The sequence below is a fragment of the Pseudonaja textilis genome, unplaced genomic scaffold (genome assembly GCF_049901715.1).
Source record: "Pseudonaja textilis isolate UNSWEBS1 unplaced genomic scaffold, rPseTex1.2 PTEXSCF25, whole genome shotgun sequence".
Taxonomy (NCBI): domain Eukaryota; kingdom Metazoa; phylum Chordata; class Lepidosauria; order Squamata; family Elapidae; genus Pseudonaja; species Pseudonaja textilis.
In genome coordinates this window covers 167,602-189,777 of record NW_028262874.1, presented here as the reverse complement: position 1 = coordinate 189,777, position 22,176 = coordinate 167,602, and the positions used below count along the sequence as shown (strand labels likewise).

At 49.1% G+C, this 22,176-nt stretch overlaps 1 protein-coding gene across 6 annotated transcripts in view; it reads left to right on the top strand.

Annotated features, from left to right (window-relative positions):
- The window catches only part of LOC148123670 (vomeronasal type-2 receptor 26-like), a 211,190-nt gene that overhangs the window by 179,773 nt on the left and 9,241 nt on the right, over window positions 1–22,176 (top strand). For 4 of the 6 annotated variants that reach the window (XM_087919082.1, XM_087919079.1, XM_087919080.1 and 1 more), the window contains one exon: window positions 7,211–7,423. In XM_087919082.1, the coding sequence (XP_087775208.1) occupies window positions 7,211–7,423 (213 nt within the window). Of the gene's footprint in view, window positions 1–6; window positions 137–492; window positions 785–6,019; window positions 6,818–7,210; window positions 7,424–22,176 lie in introns of those variants that run through there. The other 2 variants (XM_087919077.1, XM_087919078.1) reach the window with 2 other exon arrangements.

Genomic DNA, 22,176 nt, shown 5'->3' with positions numbered 1-22,176 from the left:
TGGAGCACCAGGATGGAAACAGTCCATGGAGCTATTACAGCCCAGGAGACCATCTCATTGCTATGATCAACACTGCATCAGAAATATCTCATATAATGTTCCCTTTCAACAGTCCTCCTTCTAATCCATCCCATTTGTAAGTCATTCAGAGTGATAGAGTTGCATTCCCTCCATTTGCAATTCTAAAACTCTCTTTTTCTTCTTATTTCACTGAATTCTATATTACAGGATGTGTTTAATTTCCAGAAAGATTTTGATTCCCATGGTTTGTTGTCTTATTTTGTGGAAGACCCAAACCAAAAAATGGGGCAGAAAAATCCTGAAGAAGGTTGACCTTATTTTCCTCTCTCTGTAGAATCCTGGTTCATCACTTAAATGATCTTTGGTTTTAGATCAATGTTGGCTTAAGCCTCTGTAGACCTGCGGAACAAAGAGGGTTTTAAAAAATGATATTGCTTTTGTTGATAATAACATAAACATTTTTTTTAACAGCCGGCTTTCTTTTGGATATTCAAAAACCCTACGCTTCATTTTTGCCATTCAAGTGACCAATAAGAATTCCCAGCTCCTGCACAATCTCACGCTTGGCTACAAACTCCATGACAATTCTTTTAGCACCTTACACACTTCAGATGCCTTGCTGGACATTTTCTCCACTGGAGGCGCCAATGTCCCCAACTACAGCTGTGGAAGGAAGGAGAACCTTCTGGCTCTTCTTGATGGAGCTAGCAGGGACATCTCCATCCAGATGTCAACCTTAGTCGGCATCTACAAAGTCCCACAGGTGTGTGTGTGTGTGTGTGTGTGTGCTCCTTTATCTGAGTGGGATGGTGTTGGATGAGCAATAGATCCAACCGTATCTTTTCTATGGAAGCCAAGAGCTGCTTTTTTCCATATTAGAGAATATGTCAACTATGTTCTATGTTCATGTTCAAATTCATTATAAACGTCCTGAAGACCAATAAAGTCCCTGGGGAGGACTTTCCAATGGACGAGCGGTCTGCCACCTCCAAGTGGTGTTCCCTGGATGCGCGAAGCCGTCAAACGCTGACCGTAACTGAGAGCAGACCCTCCGACGACAGGCCCACGCGACAGGCCGGCTGGAGTACTCAAATGCCGCATCAACATGGTGAAAATGTCCACTACAAAACACACGTCCAATGCTACCGCGTTCGGGGAACCGACGGGCACAGGAGACCATTGGCCTGCGCCAAAAATCAACGAAATGGTCCACGCGGAAAGCACGGGCGCACCTGCACCGTGTGAGAAAGCTATGGCGACTGCGTCCGGGTCCGATGCGCACGGAGACTACCCGATCCGTGTGAAAAACGCAAGCGGGGAACAGAGGACTGCCAGACGCTCAAGGTGGCCACCTGAACGTGGATTCGCTGACTGGATGCTCGACCGAGATCGTCAGGGCCATGCGGGACAGGAAGCTGGACATCTGCTGCCTCCAGGAAACTCGCTGGAAGGGCAACAAGGCTACGACTATAGACGGCTACAAGATCATATACACCAGCTGTAAGGAAAACCGCCGCGGTGTAGCTGTGGTTGTCAGTCCAAGCTGGCAAAAGTTCCATCGCAGAAGTTAAGCGCCTCACAGAACGACTGATGATAATCGTCGTGGCGACCGAGAGGCAGCGCCTACACATCTTGTCCGCCACGCCCTCAGACCGGATGTCACGAGGAGGAGAAGGATACCTTCTGGGAACTGCTCGACATCCAACTCAGGCAGATCCCACACGAAGACGACATCATCATCTCGGGCGACCTGAATGGTCATGTAGGGCGGACAAAACGGACACCAGTGCCACGGTGGGCACGGCACAGGCGATACGAATGAGAATGGCCAGAGGATCCTGGACTTTGCCGACTCCCATGATATGACCATCACGAATACCTGCTTCATTAGGCGAGAATCTCAACTCCTCACCTACCATAGCAGAAACGGGAGCCACCACACACAGATCGACTACATCATCGTGCGACAAAGAGCCGCTAAAACGTGCTCAACGCCAAGGTGTACCCGTGCGAATCGAGCAGTCAGCACAGGCCGCTGATGGCGAAGATCAGGATCAGCAAGCCCAAGACCAGGATTGACAAAAGGAATGCAGACCAGCCACGAATCAAGTGGTGGAACCAGAAGAAGATGGCGGGACCCCTCATCAAACCGGAGCAGCTCCTGCAGATGGTCGATGGGCCACAGGAAGCGTGGTCCATGCTGAAGAGCACTGTTCACACTGCAAGCTGCCAACAGCTTGGTTGCACCAAGCCAGGACGGAGACGCATCGAGACGAGATACATGGCTCTGGACACCGGAAGTACAAGATGCCGTACACCTGAAGAAACGGCTCTACAAGGCCTTTCTTCAGGACAAGACCAGCGAGAAGCTCTGCGAATACAAGGCGGCCAAAAAGGCAGCCAAGAAAGCAGTAGCGACAGCCAGAAGCTCCCACTACGATGACATCTACGAGAAGCTGAACACGCGAGAAGGCGAGAATGAGATCTACCGCCTAGCCAAAAGCAGACACAGGAAGACCCTGGACATTGACCAGTTTCATGGGATCAACGACGAAAGGGGAAATTTGATCGTCAACCCCAGAGACGCTGCAAGGAGAGGTGGCGGCAATACTTGAGAAGATCTCCACCGAGGAGTTCCCACACCCACGAACCCCGCGAGGTGACCCAGTTGAAGGCCCAGTCTCAGGCATTTATGCCAGCGAGGTCGCCGACGCCATCAAGGCCATGAAAACGGTAAGGCAACAGGACCAGACGACATCCCTGCCGACTTCTGGAAAAAGGCACTACCGGGCTCGGCATTGTGGCTGTGCGAGCTGTTCAACAACATCGTCTCCACGGGAAAAGTGCCACCACGACTGGTACCGCAGCACCACTGTTCCGATCTGGAAGGGAAAGGGCAGCCCAGCGGACTGCTCCAACTACAGACCGGTCAGGTTACTGTCACACACTATGAAGATCTTTGAACGCGTCCTTGATAAGCGCATTCGGGACATCGTCGACATCAGCGTCAACCAGGCTGGATTCATCAAGAACTGCGGCACCACCGACGCCATCTTCGGTGTGCGGATGTTGATGGAGGCTCACAGAGAGAAGAAAATCCCGCTCCACACCGCCTTCCTAGACTTGGAAAAGGCCTTCGACCGAGTCCCGCACGATCTCATCTGGTACGCACTGTGAGATCACGGCGTGCCTGAGCTGCTCGTACAATGGGTCCAACTCCTATACAGATGTCACAAAAGCCGTGTAAGCGGCAGCTGGGATATCAGAGGAGTTTAATATTACCGTCGGCGTACACCAGGGCTCTGCTCTCTCACCACTGCTGTTCATTCTGGTGATGGACACAATTACACGACCTGTACACGCCCGCCCCATGGACGCTGCTCTACGCCGATGATGTGTTCCTGGCCAACCTGTGCAAGGCTGAACTCGAGCACCGAGTCCAACAGTGGCACGACCGCCTCGAGCAGTTCGGGCTCCGGCTGAACCTAAAGAAGTCCGAATACCTGACCACTGACAATGAAATGACAGGCTCCATCCACGTGAACGGGCAGGAGCTACCGCGCGCCTCCACCTTCAAGTACCTGGGAACTACTCTTGGGGAAGAAGGCCTACTACAAACTGAGGTGGCAGCCAGGATCAATGCAGCGTGGGGCAAATGGAAGTCCGTCACGGGCGTCCTCTGTGACAAGAAGATGCCGATGCGCCTGAAGGCGAAAATCTATAACTCTGTGGTGCGCCCATGGCCATATACGGCGCAGAGTGCTGGCCGACGACCAAAGAAGTCGAAAGCAGACTCCAGATAATGGAGATGCGAATGCTCCGATGGTCGGTAGGCCTCACCCTACTCGATCGCATCAGGAGCGAAGAAGTGCGTGAGGCGGTTCAACGTCGTGCCCATCCCCACGGTCATGAGGCAGTCCCGGCTACGATGGTTCGGCCACGTGAGCCGCGCCAAGGAAGAATCCATCATCAAATCTGTAATGAAGGTGACTGTCGGAGGAGCGAGACCGCGTGGTAGACCTAAACAACGCTGGATGGACACGATCAAGGCCGATCTAGAGATCGCGAAGGCAGACCTGACATACGTGGCAGACAGAGAGGTGTGGAAGCAGTACTCAAGGACATTAGCGGACCTCGCCCGAGCGCGAGACAAACGCTGAAGAAAAAGAAGAAGAAGAAGAAGAAGGAGGACTTTCCAATGGATATTCAGATATTCAAAAATATTCCTACTGATGGGGCCCTTTATATGTATGTTTATTTCACATATAAATAGTAGTTTTCATATCCAGTGGGGATGAAGTTGGCAACAGTAGTGTCTCTGTGTGTGTACAAAATGAAATAAAAAGGACTCTAGTAATTACAGGTTAGACTAACAGATATTGTAGCTAAAATATATGCCAGGTTCCTTTTAGACAAATTTGACAAAGGGAAGTTCATTCTTTGAAGAAAAAAAAAGTTTTAGGTACAGTTAAAAGTTACATCAATTTGAATAAGAAATAATGCATAAATTAATAATTGAATATTGACCACAGATTTGCCTTGAAGTACATAACATAAAATATGTCAGTGGGGTAAACCACAGTTGTTGGCTTTACAGATGTTAGGGCATCATTTGACATAGTAAAAGGAGAAATATTATGGAGGAAATGGATTGCTCTTCAAAAGGAGCTGTTGGGCCTGATCCAAGCCCTTTCCTCAAACATTTGTGGGAGAAGGAAGTTTGGAGCCATGAGAAGATCGATCGATCCTTTCCATAGGCTGAGAGACAGGTGCCTATTCATTCTCTCTAGATATTAATGACTAGTTGCCAGGAGTAATGAAGGGCCCTGAAGTGCATCTGTTTAATGTGCTAAATACAAAATGGGACATTGGTTTATGTGGATAATTTATTTTTATCATACTCATAAATTGCATTCTGTAGGCTGTTGTCAAAACTTTGCTCCTACTGATAATCATTCAATGATTATTGATAATAAATCAAAGTCAAAAGCTATGGTCTTTCAAAAGCAACATCATAGCCATAGATGCCTATTTGATTGTGAGCCAACAGAGCCAGTAACACCTTTCCTTACCTGGAATAATTTTCACTGAGACTGGATATTGCTTCCCACATCATCAAAGTAGCCACTTAGAAAAAGGGCACAAATGAATTTAGTGCTTAAAAAAACACATAACTATCCAGCTTTCTTTCCATTTGTTAAAGTATATAATGCCAAACTTATCCCAAGCCCTTCTATCAAACTGAAATTTGGGGCTTAATACGCATCACTACTGGAACAAACCCAATGACAGCATCTGAGAAGTATCTTAAGGATGAAGCTGCTTCCCTCAGAACTGAACTGGGAATTTATGCAATTTATCCTTTATCTAAAATGAATGTATATAATTATTTGTGCACAATTAAAATTATGGAATCTGAGAGACTCCCAAAATTCTCTGTGTTAGAACTGTAAAATTTCAGTTAAAGACAACATGAATTGTACAACTGACAAATTATATTAGGAGAGGTGTTCTCCCTTTCTCTTGTACAACTGGAGAACACATCTATTACTGGAACGTCAATTGTCTAGGAGAGAGAAGGAAGGAGAGATCAGTATCTTGGCCTGAACATCACACAAATGACCCTATTGGGGTCAAAGTAACAGACAGCGTATCCTGGCCCATCACAGTTTTTAAAAAATGCACATAATACAGCCCATTATTTGAGCAAAACAGTTAAATTGAGATCGGGATATGTGGGTGTGATTGTGGTAAATTGTATAGTTGATTTATATTCTTTATTATTATTTCTTACTAAATTTATTCTTGCATTCTGTTTTTATACACAGATTTATTAAAGTTCTGTGTTCTACATTATGCAGTTTGATATGACTTCATGGGAAGTCAACAATAAATCATTCAAATATGTCTGTGAGAACTAATAAGGAACTATTAAAAATGAGTATTTGGATTTGATCTAACCCCAAATATAACACAGCATTTTTCATTGCTTTTTCAGATCAGCGTTGAACCCGTTTCAGAGACTCTGAGTGATAAAACCAATTTCCCCTTTTTCCACCAGATACTCCCCACAGAAGGATTCCACTACCCAGTAATTGTCCAGCTGCTACTCCACTTCAGATGGACCTTGATTGGTCTCTTTGCCTCAGGCACAGAGGAGGGAGCACATTTCATGAAGGCTTTCCCTCCTATGCTTGTCCAGAGTGGAATTTGTGTTGTTATATCACAACAGTTCTCAACAACTGGATATACAGCATCCCTCAGGGAGGGCCTCTCTAAGTGGAGACAAGTCAACGTCTTTGTTCACTTTGTAGAATATGATTCCCTTTGGGCCACAATTCTTCCTTTCCATTTAGCACTCAGGCGTTTGCTAGGACCCATTGAAGGGAAAATCTGGATCTTGACAGTCTTGGGCCATTTCACAATTAGAAGGCACAAACTTCTCAAATTTGTCCATAGTATTTGGGCTTTTCATTTGCAGATGAAATCTAACTACATATATAGTTCATTTGAACCCAATTTATTTTTGGAACCTCAGGTTGAAGATCATTATTTTCATTGCTCTTTTTCTAAGCATGTATTTTCTGTCAAAGGCCACAGAAGATGCACCCAAAAAGCCCCTCTGGACACCCAGCAGAAAATAAATAGGATCAGAATCACAAATTATGTTCATTTGTACAGTATCATTCAGACTCTGGCCCAGGCCTTGAATGCTGCCTATTCCTTCAGATCGAGGAGGAGGAAAAGCAAAGAGGTCCAAGAGAGGCTGGAAGGTTGGAGGCTGCAGCCATGGCAGGTAAGAGGTCCTGACAACAAGGATCCCTCAAAGTTAGTAACTTTTTTGAAAGTACCCAAAGGAGATGCGGAAGAACCTTCTGAGGACAATAGCTTTGGCCAATTTAATCATTCATGTCATAATATTCCAAAGATCACTCAGAGGATTATGTTCCTAAGAGAAGGTGTCATGACTGATATACAGTATTTTGATATTAAAAACTGCTAATTTTAAAAATATTAATAACATACTTTGCTAAATCTTTAGGGTGTTTTGCCTTTTGAAAGTAATGGTAACTCTTGTTCTCCCAACTAATAATATTTGCAGGTCAAATGAATATAAAAAAAAATCATAGGTGAATGAGGTAAGAAAGCAGAATTTTGGCTTTTAACATTCCTGGAGTTTCCATTTTAGTTTCATCCCTTTCTGGCGAAGAATGAGTTTTGCAATCTTTCTGAGAGGAAACTGTACTTGGACCAAAATGGAGATGTAGCAGGAGATCTAATCATCAGGACCTGGAAGGTTCTCCCCAAGATGGATTTCATCTTTCAGATCCCAGGAAGATTTGAAAGAGGGAGAGTTATTATCAACCAAGATGCTCTTTCAAGGCTAAAGTTGCACAACAAAGTGTGTGAAATATTGGTGTCTTTTCTCTGTTTTCCAAAGCTTTAGGAACCATTTTCACTGGGCTAAACCTAATCACCATGGTGGGTAACCTTCACTGAGAATTGAATGTGGAGGGGAATGATGGTTTTCTTAGACTGTCTTAGCCATGGTTCTGTGAATCCTAGGTAAGAAATTGCAAACAAATAGGTTTGTATTCTTTTTTTGTTTTCTTTTTATTGTTCCTAGTACAGTAACCGGCAAGCACAGTTAAACTGAACAAGGTTAGCACTGAAATCAATCATCTTTCAGTGTAATTTATCCCTTCACCCCACCCACCTAATTGCTGTCTATCTCCGCCCTGCACTCGTGTCCCAATTACCCTATTAACACTATAATTCTATGGGCTACATCGCATACTAACTAAGCCACGATTCCCAACTACCCCTTACTCCTCCCGTTCCTGCAGTTGCTCTCTCTTGATTTATTTACCCACCCTGCCAAAAGCTGTCTTTATGAATTTATTAGTATGATGTTCCTCATCATTAATGCTGCATTGCTGATTGTGGGTATGTAATGAAGTGTTTGTATTCCCCCCTCATCAATTTAAACTAGTCAGCGTGCAGACGTCATCTGGTAGCAATGTTCGTTTCCGTTTCATCTCCTTAAAGCCCGTAATCTTCCAATGCTGTGGAGCGAGTTGTTTCACGAAGCCCGACAGACTGCTTGGGAGGCTTCGCTAGTAATGAAGAAAATGTCCTTCAGATGCCAAGATATGGAACAAGGTTCTAAACTAATTGAGAGAACCTGGGATCCTGGATGACAATTCTTTAGGACTTAGATGATGGTCCTTTTGTGTCTCCTCCATATTTATTATCTCCATAAACCTGGAGATAGATCCATCGAGTGCTGTGGATTGTGGTGCTGATAGCCTCCAGTTTGCTTATTCCTTGTATTAAGTTTGGATAATGAGAGGCTGAACCAGGGCATGGTGCAACAAATACTTTATTAGAATAATAAAGGACTGAACGTGCTTGCCAAGCCTGGAACTGGCTCGCAGCGATCAGCGACTGGTTGGACCCCGCAGCCTGCTTTTATAGCTGGCTGCTGGGGAGAACCAGCCAATGAGAGAGGGCAACCGCCCCCGCAGTGCGAACGGACCTGAGTGGGAACTTCTTTAAGTTCCAGGGACATAACACCCCTTCCCCCCAGATGCGAACACGCATAGTCTTTAAGGTACACAGGAGGTTTATGCTGGCGCCCAGAACGGCGCAACTCTGGTGAGTTGTCAGGCAGTTCAGAGTCTGCAGTGGAAGGCCGGATCGGTAGGGTGTCACGAACGCGTTCCTCGGTCAGTGCTGGTTCGGGACTCGTAGGGCTGGTCACTGGGGATGTGCTCCCGTTGACCGGTTCGGACGGGTCAGCCGTCTGGTGGTCACGGTCCGTGTTCGGGTTCCCCGGCTCGGCTGCAGGTGTAAACAGGTCACCGGAATTGGTGCTGATGTGGGGTTGATGCTGTGGCCTCGCACCGGTCTGTAACCCTGAGTCACTGCTAATGTGAGTGCCGTGGCGCTTCCGCAGCTGGTCCAGGTGCCTTCTCCAGATTCGGCCGTCCTCCAGTCTGACTCGATACGACCTGGGTCCGGTGATGGCCACGATCTCACCCGGGATCCACAGAGGGTCTCCAGCGAAGTTCCTCGCAAACACGGTTTCCTGTAAGACAAAATGCCTAACCCCCGATGTAGAAGCGAGGGGAGAGTCAGGGCAGTAATGTGGGTGAAGCCTGTCCAATACTGTCCGCAGGCGTCTACCCATCAGGAGTTCAGCCGGGGACTTATTAGTGACTGTGCACGGGGTTGAGTGCTGGCTCAGCAAGAAACGGGAGAGTCTGTGGTGCCAGTCTTCCTTGCTGAACCTAGCTAGAGCTTCTTTAGTGGTCCTAACGGCTCTTTCTGCCAATCCGTTACTGGCAGGATGAAAGGGAGCCGTGAAGATGTGGCGGATGCCCAGATTGGCAGCGAAGCGACTGAACTCGGCCGATGCGAACTGGGGGCCATTGTCGGAAACAATAGAGTCTGGTAGCCCGTGTGTTACGAACAGGCGAGTCAATACCTTGGTAATCGCTTGCGTGGTGGTTGTGGATAGTTGTGCCACGTCAATCCACTTAGAGTAAGAGTCCACGACCACCAGGAACATTTTGCCGTGCATCGGGCCCGCTAGGTCGATGTGGATCCTGGACCAAGGTGCGCTGGCGCTTTCCCACTTAGTGGGGGTGGCAATTGGAGGGGATGGACGGGATTCCTGGCAGGGATGGCAGGAGCTTACCCATCTGATGATGTCATCGTCGAGGCCCGGCCACCATACGTAGCTGCGTGCTAATGCCTTCATTCTGACGATGCCAGGGTGGCCTTCGTGCAACGCCTCCAGAACTCGGGTACGCAGTGAGGTCGGGATGACCACTCGTGTGCCCCACAGCAAACAGCCCTGCAAACTGGATAATTCCTGTAGGCGGGTCTTAAAAGGCGTGAATTTGGTTTCAACATCACCGCCCGGCCACCCCCTCCTCACCCAGTCCAGTACCTGGGCGATTGTTTTGTCTGCCTTGGATTTGGCGGCAATGTCAAGGGCAGTGATGGGGAGGTCCGATTGGGTGACCTCAAAGATAGCATGGACCGGGGCAGGATCCTCAGCTGGAGCAGGCAGGGGGCAGCGGCTGAGGGCGTCTGCATGGGACAATGTTTTACCTGGACGGTGTATGAGTCTATACGAGTATGCCGCTAGGAAAAGAGTCCACCTCGTCATTCTAGGAGACAGGACTTGAGGGGTCTGTTTGTCACCTGCTAGTAGACCCAGGAGAGGCTTATGGTCCGTGACTAGCTCGAAAAAGTGTCCAAAAAGAAATTCGTGAAATTTCTTCACTGCTGCGACAGCTGCTAAAGCTTCCTTATCGATTTGGCTATAATTGCACTCTGTTGCAGAGAGCGTCCTGGAAAAAAAGCGATGGGAGCCTCGGAGCCATTGGGGAGCCTGTGGCTTAACACTGCCCCAATTCCAAAAGGGGATGCGTCCGCTGCTAGCACTAATGGAAGGTTGGGGTCAAACTGAATAAGGACCGCTTCCGATGTGAGTAGTGATTTGACTGCGCGAAAAGCGGAGTCTTCCTTGTGTCCCCAATGCCAAGGCGATTTTTTATCCAAAAGTCTGTGCAGGGGTTCCGCCACAGATGCTTTATGGGGCAGGAAAGATGCGTAAAAGTTCAATAGCCCCAAGAAGGCCTGCAGTTCCGCTTTGGAGGTTGGAGTGGGTGCCTCGTGAATTGCCTTAACCTTGGACTCCAGGGGGTGAATGCCTGAGGCGTCAATTTTATAACCCAAAAAGTCCACCTGTCTAGTGGCAATGGCACATTTTTCTTTTTTTAACTTGAGGCCATGCTGTCTGAACCTCTCTAACACTGCTCGAACTCTCTGGAAGAGTTGGGGTCTGTCCCTGGCCGAGACTAAGATGTCATCGAAGTAGGGTACTACACCAGGGAGGCCCTGCAAAATCCGCTCCATGAGGGATTGAAAAATGCCTGGGGCAACACTTACGCCAAATTGGAGACGCTTGCACTGGAAAGCACCCCTGTGGGTGACAATGGTCTGGAGTTCCGCTGTTTGGTTGTCAACAGGGAACTGTTGATACGCTTGAGACATGTCCAATTTGGCAAAAATGCTGCCAGGTTCAAACGTGTGTAATAAATGCTGAATGACGGGCACTGGGTAAGCGCTAACTTGTAAAAACTTATTAATTGTGGTTTTGTAGTCCGAGCAAATTCTCAGGCTACCGTCTTTTTTGAGGGGTGTGACAATGGGCGTCTCCCATTTGGCGAAATCTGTTGGCTCAATGACCCCTTGTTTTAATAATTTATCCAGTTCCGCATCTAATTTAGGCCGAATAGCGAATGGAACTCTACGAGGTTTCAACCGGATTGGGACCGCTTGGGGGTCGACTGAGAATGAGATAGGGGTACCGTTATAACACCCCAGCTCATTGCTGAATACGTCTGAGTAGTCAGCGAATAGGGAGTCAGTGTCAGAGGTTGAGACCGCATGGACTCCTGTTAACCCCAGGCCGAGGTGGGGGAACCAATCAAGTCCCAAAAGTGTAGGGAGGTTGCCGCTAACTACCACTAGAGGTAGGTGGCCTTTAAAAGTTTTAAAATTAACAAGAAACTTGCCTCTGCCGATTACAGGAATGATCTTCCCCTGGTAGTCCTTCAGGCTAAGCTGGCACTTCTGGAGCCGGTTTCTGGATAGACTGGGCTGTAGTTTCTTGAGGGTGCTCCAGGAGATAATTGAGAGCGCTGACCCCGTGTCAACCTCCATGTGGCAAGGTTTACCTTCTAATAAAACGGAGAGAGAGATTTTACTAACAGTATGGCAAGTGTGCTTAGCATGGTGGCGTGTGCGACAGTTCAATACTTGCCTTTGGGGTCCGGAATGTGAAAAGGAAGGGACCCTTTGTGCTGAGTTGTGAGTGGCTTGACAGACTCTGGCGATGTGCCCCTTTTTGTGACAATTGTTGCAGGTGGCTCCCTTGAATTTGCAGGTGGTCCTCAGGTGAGATCCACCACAGGATAGGCACAGGGTGATGTGCTTGGGAGGACTGATGCTTTCTTGCTTGGCTCCTACCTGCGGGTGTCTGGTGTGGGCTAGGCGGTGGATGTCGACCGCATCACTGGGGTCCTCCTCGATGACCACCTCTTCAGAGTGGACGGAAACTGTGATTTGTTTGGAGGCAGGACCTTGGATCTCGGTGGCTGAATGTGCTGCCAGCTCCGCTGCCAGGGCTTCCTCGACGGCTTGAGCGAGGTTGAGGTCCTTCCTGGTGAGTAGGCGCCTTTGAAGGTGAAGATCCTTGATCCCACAGACTAGCTGATCGAGGAGCATGTCATCCAGGTAGGTCCCAAACCCACAATGGAGTGCTGCAGACCTGAGGGCAGCCATGTACTGGTTGATAGTTTCTTTGTCTGATTGTTTCCTCATACGGAAGGTGAACCGCCTGGCAATCTGTGAGGGTCTAGGAGAATAGTGGTTAGTAAGGATTTCTAACAGTTCTGTCCAAGGGACGTTTTTTAACTCACGTGGAGCCACGAGTGCTGTGGCCGTATCAAAGACGATGGCTCCGCAGTAGATCAGGAAATACGATTTTTTTCGGTGCTCCCCTGCATCAGCCAGCCCAATGGCGTCGATGTAATGGTTAAAGCGATTCTTGTATGACTCCCATTTCTCCTCATCCGGCTTGAACGACGGGAAGACTGGGTTGGAATTCATGTTGAGAATCTAGCTGGAAAATCTGTTGAGAAAATCTCTCTGGGCAGCAGCAGGAAAGTTTTTGTGCCTATGGCAGGCAAGTGACTTCAGCTCAGGGGAGGTTTTCACAACTCTCTTCCTCTCTCTGGGTTAACACGATGTTAGGTTGCAATGGCCGTTGGCAGCGTTTTGAAATTCGCGCCTGCGTGGGCGTCAGTGACTTTGAAATACAGCACCGCGCTGTATTCTTGGGCGGAAATTCAAATGACAGCCGTTTGAATTTCGCGCCTAAAGAAACGAGCGGCTGCGGCTCGCAGCGCTTCACTTTCCCTGTAGCTGGCTAACAAGCGGCTACAGACGCTTCTCACTCTCGCTGTTTGCTGACCGCTCTCTCTGGCTTGCGGCTCAGCGTTCGCTTTCGTTGTTTGCTGATCGCTCTCTCTGGCTGTGGATCAGCGGCTAGTGATTCAGCGGTTGCATTTTGCCTCTGGTCGCCATCCCATCCTCGTCGCCAGTGTTAAGTTTGGATAATGAGAGGCTGAACCAGGGCATGGTGCAACAAATACTTTATTAGAATAATAAAGGACTGAACGTGCTTGCCAAGCCTGGAACTGGCTCGCAGCGATCAGCGACTGGTTGGACCCCGCAGCCTGCTTTTATAGCTGGCTGCTGGGGAGAACCAGCCAATGAGAGAGGGCAACCGCCCCCGCAGCGCGAACGGACCTGAGTGGGAACTTCTTTAAGTTCCAGGGACATAACACCTTGTCTTCAAATATAAAAGAAGAAGGGAACTCTGTTGACTAGCAAATGAGTTCAGGTTTGGACTGAATCCAGTGAAGGTTACAAATTTTCAGATGATACTAAGCTGGCAAGAATAGCTAACACCCTAGAACAGTGGTTCCCAAAGTGGGCAGTACTGCCCCCTGGGGGGCTGTGGGATGCCTTAGGGGGGCATTAAGAGACAAGGGGGATGGCAGGGGGTGCTAACAGGTGACAGAGGTGGGCCCCTTGCAGGATGTAATTCAGGGGTGGGATTCTACCGGTTCATTACCATTCCTGGTAGTTTGGAGAACCTGTAAAACAGGCCCCTGGCTGGCCCTGCTCCTCTCCACCAGCTCCTCCGTTCCCTGCCCAGTCAGTCCTTACTGTGCATGCGCGACAATCGCTGATGGCCACAGGGGTGCATTGGACAAGTGGAGCAAGCAAAGCCAGAGGTCGGTAATTTTTGCTGCAAAAAGCAGCCAGACGTCGTGTGGTTTTTTTGAGTGCAGCTGCAGTTCAGCCGCACTGAAAGAAACATGTTGTTGGTCTGTGCTCCATTCAAAATCCAAGAAAGAAACACACAATGGTTAGAGCCCAATGGTTAGAGCAAAGGTTTTCCTTTACTAAATTTCAAAGTGGAAGCTACAGAGAAGATTCTGAATCTAAAGATTTTGGCGCGCAGATCACATATACAAAGGGATGGAATTGTTCCCACCCCCCTAGAGTTCAAAAGACTCTTCCAATTAAAAGTTCTGCATATGATCATGTGGGCATCTTCAAGTGGTGATGAGGCCTCTGTCCGTTGACCTTGACATATTTTGATAAAACTTCGCAGCTGCGCAGAGGATAGAAAAAGTAGGCAAAGAAATAGAAACTTAGAAAGAGGAATTTATACTCCCCCTCCTCCTTCCCATTTACCGCACAGGAATGTAACACCTCCAGCTTTCTTCCCTTCCAATTCCCCCCTCCCCCCATTGCTAATGACAACTGAAAGATGGAGCAGTAAGAAAGATGCAAAGTAAGGAAGAAACAAGGCAGCACATAAGATGTAGAAGGGATCATCTTGAAGGCTGACACATGTGGTATCTGGAGGCTTTTTGCAGTAAAAATTACTAACCTCTGACTTTGCTCTGCTTCTCCAATGCACTACCACTGCCGCTCCTGGGCACCGGCCATGCAGGCTCACCTCATTGCCTGCTGCACCACTTCGCTCAGACTTGCTTGGGCAAGTCCCTCCGGTGTAGCAGGCTCAATGGGGTGGACCTTCGAGGCTGGTGCCTAGGCCGCAGAAGCGCGTTGGAGGAGAGCAAAGCCAGAGGTTGGTCATTTTCACTGCAAAAAACCTCCAGCCGCCGCGTGTATTTTTCAGTGTGGCTGGAGGTGGCAGTCCAGTGCATAAAAAAACTGGCTGCAGGTATTCGTGACAAGAGCGATGTGGGCTGGCGGGGAGCCCAGCAAAAACAATGGCTCAGCCCTGGCTTGCCTTCCCTGGCAGCCAGCTGTGGGAGGAAGGTAAAGTCATGGCCATGGGATGATGAAAGAGGCAGTCCTGGGGGAGGAAATGGGGAGATTAAAGGCCGGGGCCTCTGAAAGGGGAAACGGGGTGATACAGGATTAACCCAGGCCTTGACAGATTAGGCCATGCCTGCCTGGGCAGAAAATAGATAGATAGGTTAAGGAAGGTGTTGTAGAGCGATGGTAAGGACGAGGCATGAGACCAGAGCGTGCAAGTAACAGGCTTTATTGCAATGAATAAAGGGTTGTCGCGTCTGCTAGCTAACTCGCAGACCAGCGGGCGACAACAGGCTGGCTCCACTCGACAGTCGGCTTATATAGCCGACTGTCAAATGGAGCCAACCAATGGGAGCTGCTGGTGCTCCCGCCCAAACAGCGGACCTGGTTGGAAACCCCAACCAGTTCCATGGACATAACACCCCTTCCCCCCAGCTGTGAACATGCATAGTCTTGTAGGTACGTGGGCTGTCTGCCCTGGCGCCCAGAACGTCGCAGTTCGGGCGAACTGCCAGTCTGTGTCGAACCCTGGGTCTCGGAGCGCGCCTCAGCAGTTGTTGGCACCAGGGCTTGCCCTGGTGTGGTGCCTGATGGTGCTGGCGAGACCTCCTGCTCGGATTGTCCCGATTGAGTCTCGAGGTCTGGCTGGTTGGCTGGGTCACTCGGTGTTAGGATCGGTGACTCCGGTTGGAAACTCGGGTTCTCCGTCTGGTCCTCTCGCTCGTCTGGGAAGACCTAGTTCCGCAGGGGATCTCCATCAGGTGCGGGTGAGGCGTTGTTGGAGCTGGCTGGTTGGCATGGGTCGGTATCTGTCGCGCTCACCCTTCGCCTCCTGAGTTGATCCACGTGTCTCCGCCACAGACGTCCATCACCCAGAAGGACCCGATAGGATCTGGGGCCGGTAACCGATACGATCTGTCCTGGCACCCACAACGGTTCTCCAGCGTAGTTCCTGGCGTATACCAGGTCCTGTGGGGCGAAGTCTCTGACCAGGCTATCGGATCCCAAAGGGGTGTCTGGGCAATAGTGGGGGTGTAGCCTGTCTAAAGTAGTTCTAAGGCGTCTCCCCATTAGAAGTTCGGCCGGAGATTTGTTGGTGGTGGTGCAGGGGGTTGTGTGCTGGCTGAGACGGAACCGGGACAATTTAGAGTGCCAGTCCTCCTGACCAAACCTGGCAAGTGCTTCCTTGGCCGATCTAACTGCTCTCTCAGCCATCCCATTGCTAGTGGGATGGAATGGTGCTGTAAGGACGTGCCTGATGCCCAAGTTGGCAGTATACATGCTGAATTCACATGATGTGAACTGTGGGCCATTGTCTGAAACCAGGGTGTCTGGGAGCCCGTGGGTGACAAACAGATGGGTCAGGGCTTTCACTATTGATTGGGTGGTGGTCGTGGGAAGTAGTGCCACATCAATCCACTTAGAGTATGAATCCATGACCACCAAGAAGGTCCTGCCATGCACCGGTCCTGCTAGGTCAACATGCAAGCGGGACCAGGGGGCGTTTGCGCTCTCCCATCTGGTGGGCATGGCAGCTGGAGGGGCGGCCTGGGTTTGTTGGCAAGGTTGGCAAGAGCTTACCCAGTTGGCGATTTGAGCGTCCATACCGGGCCACCAGACGTAGCTGCGGGCCAGAGCCTTCATTCTCACGATGCCCAGATGTCCTTCGTGAAGCACCTTCAGGATGGGCACTCGCAGTGATGTAGGGATGACCACTCTTGTTCCCCACAGGAGGCAACCTTGTAACTTAGACAGTTCCTGCTGGTGGGTTTTAAAAGGGATAAAATCAGTTGTACATTGAGTTTCCGGCCACCCGCTCCCCACCCAGTCCAGAACCTGGGCGATAATTTTGTCCTTTTTCGAGTGCGCCGCGATGTCTTCGGCTGTCACTGGAAGCTTAAGTTCGTTGACCTCGAAAATGGCGTGGATAGGTGCTGGGTCTTCAACTGGGAGCGGCAGGGGGCAGCGGCTGAGGGCAGCGGCGTGGCTCAGAGTCTTGCCTGGATGGTGCACTAACTTAAATGAATAAGCAGCCAGAAACAAGGTCCATCTAGTCATTCTGGGCAAGAGTACCTGTGGAGTTTGCTTGTCTCCAGACAGAAGTCCTAAAAGGGGTTTATGATCAGTCACTAACTCAAAGTGGTGGCCAAAAACGAATTCGTGGAATTTCTTGACTGCAGCCACAGCGGCCAGGGCCTCTTTGTCGATCTGGCTATAGTTTCTCTTGGTGGGAGAAAGAGTCCTGGAAAAGAAAGCGATTGGTGCCTCGGAACCGTTGGGGAGCCTGTGGCTCAGGACAGCGCCAATGCCGAAAGGGGATGCGTCAGTGGCTAGGACTAAGGGGAGACGTTGATCAAACTGAACCAGGACCGCTTCAGAAGTGAGCAAAGATTTGACCGATTTGAACGCATGGGCCTCCTTGGGTCCCCAATGCCAGGAAGAGTCTTTATCTAGTAAGCGATGTAAAGGTTCAGCGACAGATGCCTTGTGTGGAAGGAATGAGGCGTAGAAATTTAAAAGTCCAAGAAAAGCTTGTAGTTCGGTCTTGTTGGTAGGTGTGGGTGCCTCATGGATGGCCTTGACCTTGGATTCAATAGGATGGATGCCCGAGGCATCAATCCTATAACCCAGAAAGTCCACCTGCCTAGTGGCGATGGCACACTTCTCCCTTTTGAGTTTGAGGCCATGCTGCCTGAACCTCTGTAGCACTGTCCTGACTCTCTGAATGAGCTGGGGCCGGTTCGTGGCTGAGACTAAAATGTCATTGAAGTAGGGGACCACTCCCGGGAGACCCTGGAGAATCCTCTCCATGAGTGACTGAAAAATGCCTGGGGCCACGCTGATCCCAAATTGGAGGCACTTACATTTGAACGCTCCCCTGTGAGTGACTATAGTTTGTAGTTCCGCTGTCTGTTCATCGACAGGGAACTGTTGGTATGCCTGGGACATATCTAACTTAGCGAAAATGGTGCCGGGTTCGAACGTATGTAAAAGGTGCTGAATAACGGGCACGGGATAGGCGCTGACCTGTAGGTAGCGGTTGAGCATTGTTTTGTAATCAGCACAAATTCTCAAATTGCCATCTTTTTTAAGTGGGGTGACTATGGGGGTCTCCCATTTAGCGAAATCAGTGGGCTCTAGCACCCCTTGTTTGAGTAGTTTATCTAGTTCTGCGTCCAATTTTGGACGGATGGCAAAAGGCACCCTACGAGGTTTTAAACGAAGAGGGATTGCCTGGGGGTCTACTGAAAATGATATGGGGGTCCCCGAATAGCAGCCCAGCTCATTGCTGAATACATCGGAAAATTCTGAAAATAGGGAATCTACATCAGAGGTTGAGATAGCATGAATCCCGGTAACGCTAAGGCCAAGAGAAGGAAACCAATCAAGTCCCAACAGACTAGGGAGGGTACCGTTAACTACCACTAGGGGCAGGTGGCCCTTAAAGGTTTGGAATTGCACAAGGAACTTGCCTTTCCCGATGACAGGAATGTTCTTTCCCTGGTAATCTCGCAGCGTCAGGTGGCATCTTTGCAGTTGTTTCCTGGACAGCCTGGGCTGGAGTCTCTTCAAGGTATCCCAGGACATAATCGAGAGCGCAGATCCCGTATCCACCTCCATCCTGCAGGGCTTACCTTCTAGGAAGACAGAAATTGTAAGTTTATCAGGGGTTAGGGAAGTGTGGTTAGCGTGGTAGCAGGTGTAGCAGTCTACCACTTGCCTTTGGGGGTTAGAAGATAGAAGAGGTCTTTGTGGTATGGATCGCCCTGCTTGGCAGACTCTCGCGATGTGACCCCTCTTCTGGCAGTTCAGGCAGATGGCGTTTCTGAACTTGCAGGATGCCCTAGGGTGGGAGCCTCCACAGGTTAAGCACATGGGAGGTTGCTTGGGGGTGAAATTGTTCCTCTGCCCCGCTCCTACCTGTGAAGGCTTTTGATGAGTTAGGCGGTTAACGTCGGAGGCGTCTGTGGGGTCATCATCGCTGATTACCTCTTCTCAATGGACAGTTTGCGTGCTGGATTTAGATTGTTTTCCCTGAATTTCGGCTGCTGACTGAGCCAAGAGCTCAGCGGCCAGGGCTTCTTCCATGGCTATAGTTAGCGTCAGGTCTTTCTTCGCTAGTAAACGCCTTTGGAGTTTCAGATCTCTTACCCCGCAGACGATCTGGTCCAGCAACATGTCCTCCAAATATTCTTTGAATCCGCACTGCAAGGCGGCTGTTCTTAGGGCGGCCATATATTCGTTGATCGACTCCCCCTCTGCTTGCTTCCTGACCCTGAAGGCGTACCTTCTGGCTATTTGCGACGGCTTGGGCGAATAGTGATTTGAAAGTATTTCCTGTAGTTCGTCCCATGGGACGCTTCTGATGGCGCGGGGCGCGACTAATGCTGTGGCTGTGTCGAAGACGGAGGCTCCGCAGTAACTCAGGAAATAGGATTTCTTCCTATGCTCTGCGGCGTTGGCTAGACCGATGGCGTCCAGAAAATGGCTGAATCGATTTCTATAGGAGTCCCACGTCTCCTCGTTAGGCTTGAATGGAGGGAATGTCTGATTCGCGCTCATCGTGGAGAAGGAACAGGTTCGTCTGCTTCAAATCGTTCTTTGAAATTGCGCTCTTAAAAGAACGCTCTGCAATTGTCTCTCTGGGTTGCTCAGCTCTTTTGAAAAACGCGCTCTTGGTGAGAGTGGGTGGCCCGGCTGCTGTGCCTGCGGCTCATTTCCAGCGAATCAGCTCTTACGGTATTAATTTGAATTTCGCGCTCTTTGTGAGCGTGGGGCGGCTGAGGCTACAGCGCCCTTGCTAACTCTCTCTGTGACTACAGCTCTTTGTGAAAACGCGTCTGGTTAGCCTTCGACCATCCCACCTTCATCGCCAGTGTTGTAGAGCGATGGTAAGGACGAGGCATGAGACCAGACCGTGCAAGTAACAGGCTTTATTATGCAATGAATAAAGGGTTGTCGCGTCTGCTAGCTAACTCGCAGACCAGCGGGCGACAACAGGCTGGCTCCACTCGACAGTCGGCTTATATAGCCGACTGTCAAATGGAGCCAACCAATGGGAGCTGCTGGTGCTCCCGCCCAAACAGCGGACCTGGTTGGAAACCCCAACCAGTTCCACGGACATAACAGAAGGGATAGAGAGAGAGGGAAAGAGAGAGATGGAATGAGAGAGAGAGAGAAGGAAAGAAAGAAAAAGTGAGAAAAAAGAAAGAGAAAGGGGAAAGAGAGAGAGAAAGAGAGGGAAAGAGAGAAGGAACAGACAAGAAAATAAAGAAAGAAAAAGGGAGAGAGAGCAAGAGAAAGGAAGAAAAGGGATAGACAAAGAAAGAGGAGGGATGGAACGACAACCCAGAAAGAAAGAGAGAGAGGAAAAGAGAAAGACAGAAAAAAGAGAGAGGGAATGAGAGAAAGAAAGAGGGAGGGAGGAGAAAGTGAATGGGATATGGAGGGAGGGAGGGAGGGAAAGAGAGAGAGAAGGAAGAGACAAGAAAGAAAAGAAAGAAAAGGGAGAGAGAAAGGGAGATAGAAAGGAAGAAAAAGGATAGACAAAGAAAGAGAGGGGGGTGGAAGAAAGGGACAGAAAGAAAGAGAAAGAAAGAAAAAAGAAAGAAGGAAAGAAAGAAAGGGAGGGAGGGAGGAGAAAGTAAATGACATATCTAGTCCAACCAAGGGAGAGAGAGAGAGTGTGTGTGTCAAAACTTTAAAAATAGGTCAAGTAGCTCTGGGGAGGTCAGTCATAAATTAGAACACTTGCTAAGCAAACAGCCATTAAGCGAGGACCACTTGTATTTGGTTTGCCAGTCACCAGGCCATGCCCATCTGGTCACGTGACCACCAAGCCACACCCAGCCAGCAAGCCACACCCACCCAGTCACATGACTGCCAAGCCATGCCCACAAATTAGGCCATGCCCTCAGAACCAGTTCTTAGGAAATTTGAATCCCACCCCTGGGTGGGGGCACTGAGGATGAATTTGTAGCACCAATGGGGTGGTGGACTGAAAAAGTTTGGGAACCACTGCCCTAGAAGATAGGCTCCAGAGCCAGATGGATCTCGACAGACTTGAACTCTGGGCCGTATCTAACTAAAGGAAATCCAATGTAGAGAAAAGTAAAGTCCTACACTTAAGCTAGAAAAACCCAAAGGACACTTATAGACTGGGTGAAACCAGGCTCAGTAGCAGTAACTGAGAGGGATCTTGGAGTCTTAGTGGACAACCAGCTACATAGGAGCCTGATCTTTATTTCCTGATTTTTCAACTTCAGCTGCTGAACAAGCCACAGCTGCAGTTCAAAAAAACAAGAAAAGAGGGCTTTTTCAAAGGCTGCTTCTCGACAGGCAGCATGCTGATGATGTGCTAATGATGATTTATGCCGATTTACAGGCCTGCTCACAGCGGGCAGGGAAGCTCGTAAATCCTGAGCCAGTAGTTAATCCTTTCATATCCCACCCCTGATTAGAGACTAAAACATACGAAGAACCATTGCAGGAACTGGGCTTGGCTAGTCTAGAGAAGAGAAGAACCAGGGGAGACATTATAGTAATCTTCCAATATTTGAGAAGAGTCAAACTATTCTCCAAAGCATCTGTGGGCAGGACAAGAGCAATGGGTGGAAACTGGTCATGGAGAGATTCAACCTGGAAATAAGGAGAAATTTTTTGACAGTGAGAACAATCAACCAATGGAACAGAAGTTCTCTCAGGAAGTCATGGGAGCTTCATCCCTGGAAGCTTTCAAGAAGAGATTAGACTTCCATCTGTCAGAAATGATGCAAGGTCTCCTGCTTGGTCAACGGCAGGCTGGGGGGGGGTTGGACTAGATGACCTGCAAAGTCCCTTCCAACTCTGTAAATCTGTAAGTAAAGAGGCCTTGTGGGTCCTCTTTGCAACTAGAATTCAGCTTCTCCAAACTTGCTTGCTCCCTGCCTCCCTGTCCAGAGAGACTCTGGGTGGCTTATAATAGAGTGTGTTGTTTGTATCATGTCTCGTATCATAGGATTCCATGACTGAGAAAACCAAAGTACCAGAATATTTCTCTGACCCAAAGAAAAGCCCTTCCTGATAGCAAATGTAATGAAGGGAAATCTGAAAGATGTACGTTGGGCCTTTGGCTTGTAGGAGAGCTCTTCCTCTGAAAACCCCTTGAATGCCACAGTTTTCTTGGTGGTCAGTTACCTTCAGCCTCTCTGGGTGAAAAGGAGATTCAGATTG